The 14,688-nt window shown below is 40.1% G+C and overlaps 3 protein-coding genes across 4 annotated transcripts; 1 reads left to right on the top strand and 2 right to left on the bottom strand.

Annotated features, from left to right (window-relative positions):
• Window positions 1-1,181: 1,181 nt before the first annotated feature.
• On the bottom strand, window positions 1,182-3,973 carry LOC115015152 (serine/threonine-protein kinase Nek4-like). The gene is given in 3 exon segments (XM_029442364.1): window positions 1,182-1,457; window positions 2,832-3,596; window positions 3,599-3,973. Coding segments are annotated over 3 exon segments (1,245 nt in total). The 5' UTR covers window positions 3,879-3,973; the 3' UTR covers window positions 1,182-1,257.
• A 4,915-nt stretch (window positions 3,974-8,888) lies between these two features.
• Window positions 8,889-11,693, bottom strand: nek12 (NIMA-related kinase 12). 2 transcript variants are annotated; one of them, XM_029442361.1, is made up of 2 exons: window positions 10,551-11,693; window positions 8,889-9,164 (listed from the first exon to the last, which is right to left on the bottom strand). In XM_029442361.1, the coding sequence occupies exons 1-2, from the start codon at window positions 11,596-11,598 to the stop codon at window positions 8,965-8,967; spliced, it is 1,248 nt and encodes a 415-aa protein (XP_029298221.1). In that variant the 5' UTR covers window positions 11,599-11,693; the 3' UTR covers window positions 8,889-8,964. The 2 variants fall into 2 exon arrangements, with proteins under 2 accessions (XP_029298221.1, XP_029298222.1); XM_029442362.1 differs by having other exon boundaries at window positions 8,987-9,164; window positions 10,538-11,693.
• A 172-nt stretch (window positions 11,694-11,865) lies between these two features.
• Window positions 11,866-14,649, top strand: pin4 (protein (peptidylprolyl cis/trans isomerase) NIMA-interacting, 4 (parvulin)). Its single transcript, XM_029442371.1, has 4 exons — window positions 11,866-12,334; window positions 12,546-12,613; window positions 13,614-13,733; window positions 14,327-14,649. The coding sequence occupies exons 1-4, from the start codon at window positions 12,298-12,300 to the stop codon at window positions 14,483-14,485; spliced, it is 384 nt and encodes a 127-aa protein (XP_029298231.1). The 5' UTR covers window positions 11,866-12,297; the 3' UTR covers window positions 14,486-14,649.
• Window positions 14,650-14,688: the final 39 nt, after the last annotated feature.

Genomic DNA, 14,688 nt, shown 5'->3' with positions numbered 1-14,688 from the left:
TTCCTTTAATTTGTGACTCATTTGTAATTCCACATAACAGAACTGGGGAATTCACTTCATTACAGGGAGTGACTGGAGTATCAGTATACAGAGGGAGAGGTGGAAGTGTCAGGTAAATTAATCCATATTGGAAAGACTATCGTATGTATTTGTTTACCTCAATCAATATATATATATCTACACTACGAATATGTTTCTCTGCAATTATGTATTTTCAGCACTGAGTGTATTACAAACATAATAGGGGCACTTCCCCTTTAAGAAAACGGGTCAACAAACCATTACTTCCTGACTGCTGACGGAGGATCGTGTTGGCGCCAAACTGGGACCAATGAGGAGAAGGTCAACGCCTACTCCTTGTATTAGATGCGGTGATTTCAAATGTCTCGGGACACACCTGGAGCGGAGCCGTGAGACCGCAACGATGGGGCTTTTTGAGCCATGCGGTCTATGGAAACGGCGACGCGAAATGTGTCCTCAGCTGACAATATTTTCTTTGTTTGACTTATTGCGTTAAATAAATATATAGATTACATCAGGAGATTGCTGTTTTGATTCGACATTCAAGCTCCGAGTTCTTCAGCTTTTTCCTACCCTTTAGAAGTAAGACTGTTAACCCCAAACTGATCATTAGTCAGAAGTCTCCCTTGAAAAATATATTTTAATCTCGAAGGACTTCCTGGTTCATGAAGGTTAAATAAATAAAAATTCAATTTACACAAACCTGTGTTACTGTATAGGTGTACTTTTAGTTAACAGTCCACTTTGTATTTATATTTCAGTTTCTGAATATGTTTCTAACTCTCGTTTTTATCTTATATTTAGTTGTACAGCCTTATTAAGTGATATCATAACATCTTTGTGGGAAGTATACCACATACTTCCTTTCAAGGCACAGTCACGTGTACAATTGTGTTTTTATCTCATTTTGAGGCAAATATAAACCCTAACCCTTGTGACTTAGTCACACGATGATGCTAATCAGAAACATCATTCAGAAATGTTCACCGCAGCTTCAACAGCTGCACTTACAACACACTCAGCAGGACTTCCTTCATTCTCTCTAGCTCCACCCAGTGTTTTAGTGTCTTATTTCAGCCCTGTGATGTATGTCAAACATAGAGGGTCTGGTGTCCTTTTTAACAGCAGTTGCATAAAACACTTCACAAACGAGGCACTTGTCAGATATGTCACTGTTCAGGCTGCTTTGGTCCTTTTATTTCACATTGCGGTCCATTACAATGATGGTTGCTTTTTTTAACCCTTTTCCTTCAATGCTTTCAGTGTGACGGTCAATCCTCCAGCATCACAGAGCTGAAACTCCTCCTCCGCTGCATCATCATTCGGCTGCTGAGGAATTAAAGCTGCTTCATCCTCGTATTCTTCTTCCACATCGGCTTCCTCAAAGTCATCTGGATACTCCACTTGTTCCGAGACATCCGGAGCCTCTGGGAACACTGTAAGAGAGAAAGAGGGTTTGAAGGCTTTAGTTTTGATAAGTCTATATATACACTTCATGAAACAAGTTATTAAGATCCTTCATTTCTCTCTATGTAATTGTATTGCGCTTGTAGTAAATGTTTAATCTTAGATTGTGAGCACACTATTAAACAAGTCTTACGTTTTGTTTAAAAAGAAAAAAAATACTTTCGAGGTAGGACATTATGAGGCATCCCCTTAAGCTCTGTGAGACCATCTTTCAGAGTATCACAGCTAGCTGTTTATCGTCAGCACTGACCTGAAATCATCTTTGACAATAAATTGTATATCTACAAAATCATTTTAAGATGTGTTTGAAAATGTACAGTGTGTCGACCTCAGGTAGTAAAAGTATATCTCCATCTCGACCAGTTACAGCATGATGCTATATAATACAATAACACGCCATGTTTCTGCTGATTTTACTTAAACGCACAGTATGTAGCCGCTAGGGGTCTCTCGAATAAAACAATAACAAAAGTTGGATATTGATGACGTGGTGAAGCAGCGTGAGATCGTAGGAGTTGTTGTCTTCATTGTTCAACAACCACTATTGCTGATGAAAATCTATCTTGCGTGACTCAGGCAGAGATCATGGCCACGGATGAGATAATGTATTAAAGTTTTAGTCACGTTACGTTAAAGCTCCAGTTTTGCTTTCTGCACGGACATGACCTGACGCGGAATCGTGACGAGGAAATGTTTGATCTTTTATAGTCCCTGCAGGTTTGTCCTCGTGGCAAACCGATGTTCATCTCCTCAAAGTTATCCATTTCTCCACATGGGACCCCCGCGAAGGGCCAAGTCTAATGGTGTGACATCACTTTGGCCGTGCTGATGGTGCTGACACTTGCAACTCCCGCAGATGAGAGCCTTTTGCTAGACCTCTCATCTATCTGTTCCCTTGTCTGTCTACCTAATGTTTGTTATTCTGATAGTTTTTTATATATATATATATATATATATATATATATATATATATGTATATGTTGCTTCATCATTTTACTCGGTAGCACTTTGAGTTTTGTTTATTCAAATGAAAAGTGCGCTTATAGATAAAATGTATTATTATTAGTATTATTATGCATCAAGCATCAATCAAGTTGTATCATCTGGTGTTTCCCAGGAAAAAATCCAGATTTCTCTGAACATTGTTGGAAACATTTGGGATAATGTGAGTACACAACTAAATATATAACATAGGTCTAATTGTTTTTAGACATTTTAATGTTACAGTTATACTTTTAAGTAGGATTTTGAAAGAAGAACTTATTACTATTACTATTGTTATGAGTTAGTTATCTTCTTCCATAACTGATAAGAAGGTGTTTCACTTTACATTTCTACATTACCAATAGGTTCAGCAGATTCGCTCCTCATTGGTGAACCCGAGGTCTCACTGCGAGAGGACACACTTTCATCTTCATCAAAGTCCTCGGGATAGTGGCAGTCACAGGGGTTTTGTCCTCCAACAAACAATGCATCATGATGTTCTTCCTCCTCCACGTCACTAGAGCCGGCCTCCATGTTGTGCACTTGTCCTTCTATATTAATGTCACAGCTCTTCACAGGAACGCAGTCGGCCTGTGTATGTTTGATAGACTCTAGATGATCTTGCACATAGGCGCTGTTAAGTATACAGGCCGCAGTTGGCCTGTTTTCTGGGTTGAGGCAGAGCATTATCTGGATCAAAGAGGAGATGTTATCAGAGTAGATGTTGGGCACGGGATCATAATCTCCTTTAGTGATCTTGTAGAACAGACTCAACAGGTTTGTGGCTGAAAATGGAGGTCTGAGAGCACAGATCTCATACAGCAGACAGCCAAGAGCCCAGATGTCAGACTTAGAACTATATGGTACATCCTGGCAGAGCTCGGGACTGAGGTAGCTCGGTGTCCCAACACACGTGGAGGCCATGTCAGCCGTGTTGGTCATTACTCTGGATATCCCAAAGTCCCCTAACTTCACCATGCCTTGCTTTGTTAGCAGTACATTTGATGTTTTGATGTCCCTGTGTAGTATTTTAGCAGAGTGTATGTAATGTAAAGCCACAGCGACCTGTACAAACCACCCTATCACAGTATCCTCAGTGAAATACTCATTTGGTTTCCTCTCTTCACTTTGTCATCTAATGTCCCACCATCGCAGTAGTTCATCACAATGTAAATGAATCCATCAGAGTTCACAAAGGCATCGCTGCACGTTACTACATGAGGGTGCTCCAGCCTCCTGATGATCTCAGCCTCCTGGAGGATTGTCCTCTGTGTTTTTGCTGTCCTTGCGTCCTCTACTTTTATCCTCTTCACCGCGTGCAGGCTCTTGCGCTCTACGTGCCTCATCAGGAACACGTCCGCCGCTCCTCCCCTGCCCAGACACAACACCTTCTCGTACTTCTCCATGTTTTTTGTCTGGAGCCGACGACAAAAACGTAGTTTTTTTAATCGTTAAAAACAGTGTCCAGATTAGCAGCGCTACAACACGAGACAGCTGTCAACGTAGGTCACGGAGCGTCTGTGTGCAGTGTTGTTGCCATAGTAACCACCTCGCATTGACGCCGTGAAACCGGAAATACATAAACCGAAAAATATTTTTGATTGTTTTTATTTCAATAACTTTCTTTTTAAGTAAGTAAACGTATATAAAAGGTAAGCAATCTTTATTAATGTCTCTGTTATATTATTTAAATGTGACATTTAAATAAATCAATACATTTTGATGGAAAATAAAGGTTTAGAGAAGGCTATGTATGTCTAGGCAATAGACCAAGATTGACCTTGGATTGAATTTGAAACTTCCTGTAAAATGAATAGAAAAAAAGCGATGAATGGGCCCATTTGTACTTTTTTGTAATTGAAAATAATTATTTAAACTAAGGTACAAATATATCGTGTGAACTGCAGTATGGCTGCGCCATGTGAGGCTGCACACTCTGGTACAGTACACTAGGTGGCAGTATGGACCTCGAGTGGCTGTAATCTGCCAATGACAAGCTAAAGAAGAAGAACTGCGCCAGTTAATCACAACAGAGCATGAACGCATGCTATTGCAGTTATTAATTTTTTAATTGTTACTTGAATTTCAGTAAACGTTAATCTATAATGCCACCAAAGGGAAAAGGTGGCAAGGGCGGTAAAGGTTAGTAGTCTATCAGCTATCTATTGTTAATCACGTGTTATAAACTGTTGGCTTAAAGTCAGCCACATTAACTGTAGCAAACAACTAACACACTTCCATGTGATGATATAGTTCACTAGATTTAAATGTATCATATTGCTAGCTGCAATACTATAGTGTCTTGCAGGTTTTAATTGGTTTAGTTGTTGTGTACTAAGAAGGTGTTTCACTTTACATTTCTACATTACCAATAGGTTCAGCAGATTCGCTCCTCATTGGTGAACCCGAGGTCTCACTGCGAGAGGACACACTTTCATCTTCATCAAAGTCCTCGGGATAGTGGCAGTCACAGGGGTTTTGTCCTCCAACAAACAATGCATCATGATGTTCTTCCTCCTCCACGTCACTAGAGCCGGCCTCCATGTTGTGCACTTGTCCTTCTATATTAATGTCACAGCTCTTCACAGGAACGCAGTCGGCCTGTGTATGTTTGATAGACTCTAGATGATCTTGCACATAGGCGCTGTTAAGTATACAGGCCGCAGTTGGCCTGTTTTCTGGGTTGAGGCAGAGCATTATCTGGATCAAAGAGGAGATGTTATCAGAGTAGATGTTGGGCACGGGATCATAATCTCCTTTAGTGATCTTGTAGAACAGACTCAACAGGTTTGTGGCTGAAAATGGAGGTCTGAGAGCACAGATCTCATACAGCAGACAGCCAAGAGCCCAGATGTCAGACTTAGAACTATATGGTACATCCTGGCAGAGCTCGGGACTGAGGTAGCTCGGTGTCCCAACACACGTGGAGGCCATGTCAGCCGTGTTGGTCATTACTCTGGATATCCCAAAGTCCCCTAACTTCACCATGCCTTGCTTTGTTAGCAGTACATTTGATGTTTTGATGTCCCTGTGTAGTATTTTAGCAGAGTGTATGTAATGTAAAGCCACAGCGACCTGTACAAACCACCCTATCACAGTATCCTCAGTGAAATACTCATTTGGTTTCCTCTCTTTCACTTTGTCATCTAATGTCCCACCATCGCAGTTTTGGGAGTCACACTCACTTATAAATATACAGAAAGTGACATTCATTTCTAAACTTCCAAAGTGCTGTGAGTTGACCAAAGTTTGTAATTTCCTCCCGTTAAACAAGCCTTTAGTGAGTGAATAATCTTACACTGGACTGAACATGAGGTTGCATAAGTTGATTCGAGTGCTGCCTTGATGAATAGAGTGATAACACAAGCGGGCTACCTGTAGTGTCTTTTTGGTTCTCTGTGGCATTGCAACTCTATGACTCATACAGCTTTGCAAATGTCATCATGGGAGTTTGTTGTGGTGCTTTTGTCTTTAACACCATCAGTGGATGAAGAATCAGATGAGTGTGCAGGTGTCAATTGGAGGGAAGATTGATGGGAACATCAGAGTTATTATGTGCACAAGAGGGGAATTTTTGCACAGGGAAAGTAGAGTTACTGAAAATGTCAGCAAAGATATTCAACCATCTGCAGACACAAGATCCACATCAATTTCCACAACTTATTCTTAACTCAAAAATGTATGTGCAAATGCTGTTTGCTTTAATATCAATGTTGAGTTAACAAGTGTTGATTAGAGGGTTGTTAGTCCACTCACAGACCTGATGAGACTTGGAGCCGGATGCATAAAAGTATCAGGGTTACAGATGAGATAATGGGTCATTGGGCTCAGTCATCCACCCACAGTGATGGCTGTGATTGCTTGCTCACCATCACAAACTGATCACTGATGATGTACGCGGTTGGACTTTCTGCTCAAATGGGGAACGTTTCACCCAGTTTTCTTCTGTGTGTGGTGGAGATTCACAAAGGAAAAGTGAGTTACCTTTGCAGTGATGTGTGCAGTGTTAGCTCATGGAAAGATGAACAAGTGTGTGTGTGTTTGATCTCTCAGACTGGGACCTATATGTTGTTAAATGTAAGTGGGTGAACCTGAGACTGCTGACGACAGGCGTGGAAAAACTTTGGTCAACTCTTGAGCGATGGTGTGTTGATAAGAATGTGAATCGTACATTTCCGTTGAGACAACATTTATTCTTGGGTTTGGCTCATTCAGACTTTCACTCGTCGCTGCTTGTAAAGATTGTAAAGATATGTCCCTGAAAGCGTAGAACTGTACATGTGTTAATAGAAAAAATGTGATTCTTGTGAATTCTGCTTCACACCTTACCAACCTGTCTATTCCTGTGTCACAAAGTGCATGCAAGGGAATTTACTTGCTGACAATGACAAAGCCATAACAAGTATGTGTGTGTGTGTGTGTGTGTGTGTGTGTGTGTGTGTGTGTGTGTGTGTGTGTGTGTGTGTGTGTGTGTGTGTCTGTGTGTGTGTGTCTGTGTGTGTGTGTCTGTGTGTGTCTGTGTTGTGTGTGTGTGTGCACGTGGCCACCGTCAGAGAATACTTTTCAGAAACAAAAGATTTGTATTCGCTACAATGTCACTACAATGTCATTTAAAGGATAATAACGTCAAATGATCACTTTAATAATGAAGGGGCGGAGCATATGAGTGCATATTAGTGATGATATACAACAAGGTGTCCTCAGCTAAGTTATCATTTTCTACATCAGGACATCTTGGGGTGTTTTATAATATCATTGGCCCCCGACTTAGACTGAAGCTGGGTTCAAATTGTTAACTATTATTTAGAGCTTGCGTGCTTGTCTGTTCAGTTGTTTCATTAGTGAAAGTCATGGTTGCATAAATCAAAGCTATTTAATGAGGAGTTCCAAACTAACAAGCCTTTATAGTGATAGGTAACACTTTTTGTTAGAAGAAAACGAAACTCTTTTGTGTCACTGATGCTGGTAGAACTGAGGCTAGCTGGGAAACACATTAGTTAGTTACATCTCTGTAACTTACTTTGATGAAACACTTTTAAGTTGTTTCTTTGAGTCAGCAAGTGGCTCCAGTAAATACATACAGGTCTCAAGTTAAACCCGAATAAAAGGATTTTGAAGATTGATAAGAGGTTTTGTGAAGAGTTTGCGTATCAGTCACCAGATCTCAGGAGCATTGAAGCTGCTCTGGCGGCTCATGGCGGACCAACACCTTACTAAGACACTTCATGTTGTTTTTTCCTTTAATTTGTGACTCATTTGTAATTCCACATAACAGAACTGGGGAATTCACTTCATTACAGGGAGTGACTGGAGTATCAGTATACAGAGGGAGAGGTGGAAGTGTCAGGTAAATTAATCCATATTGGAAAGACTATCGTATGTATTTGTTTACCTCAATCAATATATATATATCTACACTACGAATATGTTTCTCTGCAATTATGTATTTTCAGCACTGAGTGTATTACAAACATAATAGGGGCACTTCCCCTTTAAGAAAACGGGTCAACAAACCATTACTTCCTGACTGCTGACGGAGGATCGTGTTGGCGCCAAACTGGGACCAATGAGGAGAAGGTCAACGCCTACTCCTTGTATTAGATGCGGTGATTTCAAATGTCTCGGGACACACCTGGAGCGGAGCCGTGAGACCGCAACGATGGGGCTTTTTGAGCCATGCGGTCTATGGAAACGGCGACGCGAAATGTGTCCTCAGCTGACAATATTTTCTTTGTTTGACTTATTGCGTTAAATAAATATATAGATTACATCAGGAGATTGCTGTTTTGATTCGACATTCAAGCTCCGAGTTCTTCAGCTTTTTCCTACCCTTTAGAAGTAAGACTGTTAACCCCAAACTGATCATTAGTCAGAAGTCTCCCTTGAAAAATATATTTTAATCTCGAAGGACTTCCTGGTTCATGAAGGTTAAATAAATAAAAATTCAATTTACACAAACCTGTGTTACTGTATAGGTGTACTTTTAGTTAACAGTCCACTTTGTATTTATATTTCAGTTTCTGAATATGTTTCTAACTCTCGTTTTTATCTTATATTTAGTTGTACAGCCTTATTAAGTGATATCATAACATCTTTGTGGGAAGTATACCACATACTTCCTTTCAAGGCACAGTCACGTGTACAATTGTGTTTTTATCTCATTTTGAGGCAAATATAAACCCTAACCCTTGTGACTTAGTCACACGATGATGCTAATCAGAAACATCATTCAGAAATGTTCACCGCAGCTTCAACAGCTGCACTTACAACACACTCAGCAGGACTTCCTTCATTCTCTCTAGCTCCACCCAGTGTTTTAGTGTCTTATTTCAGCCCTGTGATGTATGTCAAACATAGAGGGTCTGGTGTCCTTTTTAACAGCAGTTGCATAAAACACTTCACAAACGAGGCACTTGTCAGATATGTCACTGTTCAGGCTGCTTTGGTCCTTTTATTTCACATTGCGGTCCATTACAATGATGGTTGCTTTTTTTAACCCTTTTCCTTCAATGCTTTCAGTGTGACGGTCAATCCTCCAGCATCACAGAGCTGAAACTCCTCCTCCGCTGCATCATCATTCGGCTGCTGAGGAATTAAAGCTGCTTCATCCTCGTATTCTTCTTCCACATCGGCTTCCTCAAAGTCATCTGGATACTCCACTTGTTCCGAGACATCCGGAGCCTCTGGGAACACTGTAAGAGAGAAAGAGGGTTTGAAGGCTTTAGTTTTGATAAGTCTATATATACACTTCATGAAACAAGTTATTAAGATCCTTCATTTCTCTCTATGTAATTGTATTGCGCTTGTAGTAAATGTTTAATCTTAGATTGTGAGCACACTATTAAACAAGTCTTACGTTTTGTTTAAAAAGAAAAAAAATACTTTCGAGGTAGGACATTATGAGGCATCCCCTTAAGCTCTGTGAGACCATCTTTCAGAGTATCACAGCTAGCTGTTTATCGTCAGCACTGACCTGAAATCATCTTTGACAATAAATTGTATATCTACAAAATCATTTTAAGATGTGTTTGAAAATGTACAGTGTGTCGACCTCAGGTAGTAAAAGTATATCTCCATCTCGACCAGTTACAGCATGATGCTATATAATACAATAACACGCCATGTTTCTGCTGATTTTACTTAAACGCACAGTATGTAGCCGCTAGGGGTCTCTCGAATAAAACAATAACAAAAGTTGGATATTGATGACGTGGTGAAGCAGCGTGAGATCGTAGGAGTTGTTGTCTTCATTGTTCAACAACCACTATTGCTGATGAAAATCTATCTTGCGTGACTCAGGCAGAGATCATGGCCACGGATGAGATAATGTATTAAAGTTTTAGTCACGTTACGTTAAAGCTCCAGTTTTGCTTTCTGCACGGACATGACCTGACGCGGAATCGTGACGAGGAAATGTTTGATCTTTTATAGTCCCTGCAGGTTTGTCCTCGTGGCAAACCGATGTTCATCTCCTCAAAGTTATCCATTTCTCCACATGGGACCCCCGCGAAGGGCCAAGTCTAATGGTGTGACATCACTTTGGCCGTGCTGATGGTGCTGACACTTGCAACTCCCGCAGATGAGAGCCTTTTGCTAGACCTCTCATCTATCTGTTCCCTTGTCTGTCTACCTAATGTTTGTTATTCTGATAGTTTTATATATATATATATATATATATATATATATATATATATATATATATATATATGTATATGTTGCTTCATCATTTTACTCGGTAGCACTTTGAGTTTTGTTTATTCAAATGAAAAGTGCGCTTATAGATAAAATGTATTATTATTAGTATTATTATGCATCAAGCATCAATCAAGTTGTATCATCTGGTGTTTCCCAGGAAAAAATCCAGATTTCTCTGAACATTGTTGGAAACATTTGGGATAATGTGAGTACACAACTAAATATATAACATAGGTCTAATTGTTTTTAGACATTTTAATGTTACAGTTATACTTTTAAGTAGGATTTTGAAAGAAGAACTTATTACTATTACTATTGTTATGAGTTAGTTATCTTCTTCCATAACTGATAAGAAGGTGTTTCACTTTACATTTCTACATTACCAATAGGTTCAGCAGATTCGCTCCTCATTGGTGAACCCGAGGTCTCACTGCGAGAGGACACACTTTCATCTTCATCAAAGTCCTCGGGATAGTGGCAGTCACAGGGGTTTTGTCCTCCAACAAACAATGCATCATGATGTTCTTCCTCCTCCACGTCACTAGAGCCGGCCTCCATGTTGTGCACTTGTCCTTCTATATTAATGTCACAGCTCTTCACAGGAACGCAGTCGGCCTGTGTATGTTTGATAGACTCTAGATGATCTTGCACATAGGCGCTGTTAAGTATACAGGCCGCAGTTGGCCTGTTTTCTGGGTTGAGGCAGAGCATTATCTGGATCAAAGAGGAGATGTTATCAGAGTAGATGTTGGGCACGGGATCATAATCTCCTTTAGTGATCTTGTAGAACAGACTCAACAGGTTTGTGGCTGAAAATGGAGGTCTGAGAGCACAGATCTCATACAGCAGACAGCCAAGAGCCCAGATGTCAGACTTAGAACTATATGGTACATCCTGGCAGAGCTCGGGACTGAGGTAGCTCGGTGTCCCAACACACGTGGAGGCCATGTCAGCCGTGTTGGTCATTACTCTGGATATCCCAAAGTCCCCTAACTTCACCATGCCTTGCTTTGTTAGCAGTACATTTGATGTTTTGATGTCCCTGTGTAGTATTTTAGCAGAGTGTATGTAATGTAAAGCCACAGCGACCTGTACAAACCACCCTATCACAGTATCCTCAGTGAAATACTCATTTGGTTTCCTCTCTTTCACTTTGTCATCTAATGTCCCACCATCGCAGTAGTTCATCACAATGTAAATGAATCCATCAGAGTTCACAAAGGCATCGCTGCACGTTACTACATGAGGGTGCTCCAGCCTCCTGATGATCTCAGCCTCCTGGAGGATTGTCCTCTGTGTTTTTGCTGTCCTTGCGTCCTCTACTTTTATCCTCTTCACCGCGTGCAGGCTCTTGCGCTCTACGTGCCTCATCAGGAACACGTCCGCCGCTCCTCCCCTGCCCAGACACAACACCTTCTCGTACTTCTCCATGTTTTTTGTCTGGAGCCGACGACAAAAACGTAGTTTTTTTAATCGTTAAAAACAGTGTCCAGATTAGCAGCGCTACAACACGAGACAGCTGTCAACGTAGGTCACGGAGCGTCTGTGTGCAGTGTTGTTGCCATAGTAACCACCTCGCATTGACGCCGTGAAACCGGAAATACATAAACCGAAAAATATTTTTGATTGTTTTTATTTCAATAACTTTCTTTTTAAGTAAGTAAACGTATATAAAAGGTAAGCAATCTTTATTAATGTCTCTGTTATATTATTTAAATGTGACATTTAAATAAATCAATACATTTTGATGGAAAATAAAGGTTTAGAGAAGGCTATGTATGTCTAGGCAATAGACCAAGATTGACCTTGGATTGAATTTGAAACTTCCTGTAAAATGAATAGAAAAAAAGCGATGAATGGGCCCATTTGTACTTTTTTGTAATTGAAAATAATTATTTAAACTAAGGTACAAATATATCGTGTGAACTGCAGTATGGCTGCGCCATGTGAGGCTGCACACTCTGGTACAGTACACTAGGTGGCAGTATGGACCTCGAGTGGCTGTAATCTGCCAATGACAAGCTAAAGAAGAAGAACTGCGCCAGTTAATCACAACAGAGCATGAACGCATGCTATTGCAGTTATTAATTTTTTAATTGTTACTTGAATTTCAGTAAACGTTAATCTATAATGCCACCAAAGGGAAAAGGTGGCAAGGGCGGTAAAGGTTAGTAGTCTATCAGCTATCTATTGTTAATCACGTGTTATAAACTGTTGGCTTAAAGTCAGCCACATTAACTGTAGCAAACAACTAACACACTTCCATGTGATGATATAGTTCACTAGATTTAAATGTATCATATTGCTAGCTGCAATACTATAGTGTCTTGCAGGTTTTAATTGGTTTAGTTGTTGTGTACTAAACCTTTACTGTGTAGGAGCAGCTTCAGGAAGTGCAGACGCTGACAAGAAAGAGAAAGCACCAAAGGGAGGCACTGCTGTGAAGGTAGGAACAGGGGGAATTGTGTCTGCCCTCGTCTCTTCCTCCTACATCAAAGCCACTTTTGGATGATTACTCATATTTATTGATGAGATTAAAATATGAGGTGAATCAATGAAGACCATGCACACATTACTGTGTACAAACTGCTTTCACCTTTGACATTATTTAATGTAGAGATTATTTTGTCAATAGATACAATTTAACAGTTGTTTCAAGCATCTTGTTTTATCTCAAATCAAATGTATTTATATAGCCCAATATCACAAATTATACATTTGTCTCAGTGTGCTTTATAGACTGTACAGTATACGACACCCTCTGTCCTTAGACCCTCGCAGCGCACAAGGAAAAACTTCCTAAAAGAAACCCCACAATTAGAGGGGGAAAATGGAAGAAACCTCAGAAAGAGCAACTGAGGAGGGATCCCTCTCCCAGGACGTACAGACGTGCAATAGAAGACGTGTGTACAGAATAAACAACATAGTAAAAATACAACATAGACAATCCATCTGACAGAAATGATGATGTGATTGTATATTAAAAAGGTGGATCCAGGAAGATTTCAAAAAAGCTTCCCGGTGCCTCCAAAAACAAAATATTAACGTGACTGTCGGGACCAGGGCAGCAGGCGCAGCCACGATTCATGATCCAGACGTAACCTTTAATAGTGGCAACCTGCCAGACAGAAACTCCGATGCTGAGTTAGTAACATGCATTTAAGAGACATGAATGCATACAGAGAGAGAGAGGTGTAATCTCCACACTTACTGGGAAAATAAGCTTTATGATTGCATAAACATCAGCTTTGGGTCACAGAGAAGAGGAAGTGCTAGAACCAGAAAGCACTAAGGAATAACCTTGTGATATACATCATAACCTGTAGACATGATCCACTAATTGGATGCTGTATCTATGTTTGCTAAGCACAATGTCTACAGTGAATAAACCACAGTTTATTCCTTGAAGTCTAACTGTGCCTTTTATGACCTGTGTTTTTCCCCAGGTTCGACACATCCTCTGTGAAAAACATGGGAAATGCATGGAGGCAATGGAGAAACTGAAGGCTGGAGTCCGTTTCAGTGAAGTAGCAATACAGTACAGTGAAGACAAAGCAAGACAAGGAGTAAGAACATGCACTCATAATCAGTTGTGGTCCATTTTCTTTACTGACTGTGTTAGCTCTTTAATAGCTTGATTCAAATCATATTATCATAATATATATTATTATGGTCTTCTTTGTTGTTTCCTGTCTGTTAATGGCTGCACAGCACATTATTATGACTGCATTCTGTTCAAGACTGATAAATATGTAAATATGGATGATAAATAAGATGTATAGGCCTAAACCTCATAATGAGTCTTCATGAGTGATGAATTCCAGAATGATGTATACAATGTATTTACTCCCCCATTACTCATTACAGAAATTTGGCTGAGCATGTGCTATTTTTAACCAACTATTTACAATCTCCTGTTTATTCACACTTGAACACCTACACTGATGTTCTCTGGAGATAAAGCTGTTACTCAGTACATGGTTGATTTGTTGGAATCATCACTGTACAACAAAGCATCTGTGACATAATTGGGGCTGGTAACTGAAGCCATAAAAAGATGTGTTTTAAAACTCCTGCATTGCTCACAGTTTCCATTTTCAGTACAGTGATCTCTTTGAAGATCTTTGCCTTTGTTGCTCATGTTTACTCATGTACTCAGGGTGATCTGGGCTGGATGACGCGAGGATCGATGGTTGGACCTTTCCAGGATGCAGCATTTGTCCTTCCTGTCAGTTCCATGGATAAACCAGTCTACACAGACCCTCCTGTTAAGACAAAGTTTGGGTATCACATTATTATGGTAGAGGGGAAAAAGTGACGTGGGATGGCTCAACACGTGAAATTAGGGCATACAAATTCTACAGTGCGCTATATTGTGAAACTGATTATTTCCTGATCTTACCGTTTCAATGCAATGTTTGGTTTTTATTTTCCAGAATGTTTAAGAATAAGAAAATTAAATGATCCCCATGTGTCAACTTTGTCTTTTGTCACTACCTTACTGACAATTCAACCTGAAGG

Source organism: Cottoperca gobio, chromosome 10, assembly GCF_900634415.1.
Source record: "Cottoperca gobio chromosome 10, fCotGob3.1, whole genome shotgun sequence".
Lineage (NCBI taxonomy): Eukaryota > Metazoa > Chordata > Actinopteri > Perciformes > Bovichtidae > Cottoperca > Cottoperca gobio.
Note: the sequence above shows the minus strand (reverse complement) of the source record. Positions and strands in the feature narration are given on the sequence as shown.

What these genes read in the sequence shown, in the direction of transcription:
- nek12 (XM_029442361.1), bottom strand. Translation starts at nt 11,598, where the DNA reads ATGGAGAAGTACGAGAAGGTGTTGTGTCTGGGCAGGGGAGGAGCGGCG. An exon ending in CGAATCTGCTGAACCTATTG is followed by an intron (nt 9,165 to 10,550) that starts GTAATGTAGAAA and finishes TCTCTCTTACAG; the next exon opens with TGTTCCCAGAGGCTCCGGAT.
- pin4 (XM_029442371.1), top strand. Translation starts at nt 12,298, where the DNA reads ATGCCACCAAAGGGAAAAGGTGGCAAGGGCGGTAAAG. An exon ending in AGGGAGGCACTGCTGTGAAG is followed by an intron (nt 12,614 to 13,613) that starts GTAGGAACAGGG and finishes GTTTTTCCCCAG; the next exon opens with GTTCGACACATCCTCTGTGA. An exon ending in AAGACAAAGCAAGACAAGGA is followed by an intron (nt 13,734 to 14,326) that starts GTAAGAACATGC and finishes TCATGTACTCAG; the next exon opens with GGTGATCTGGGCTGGATGAC.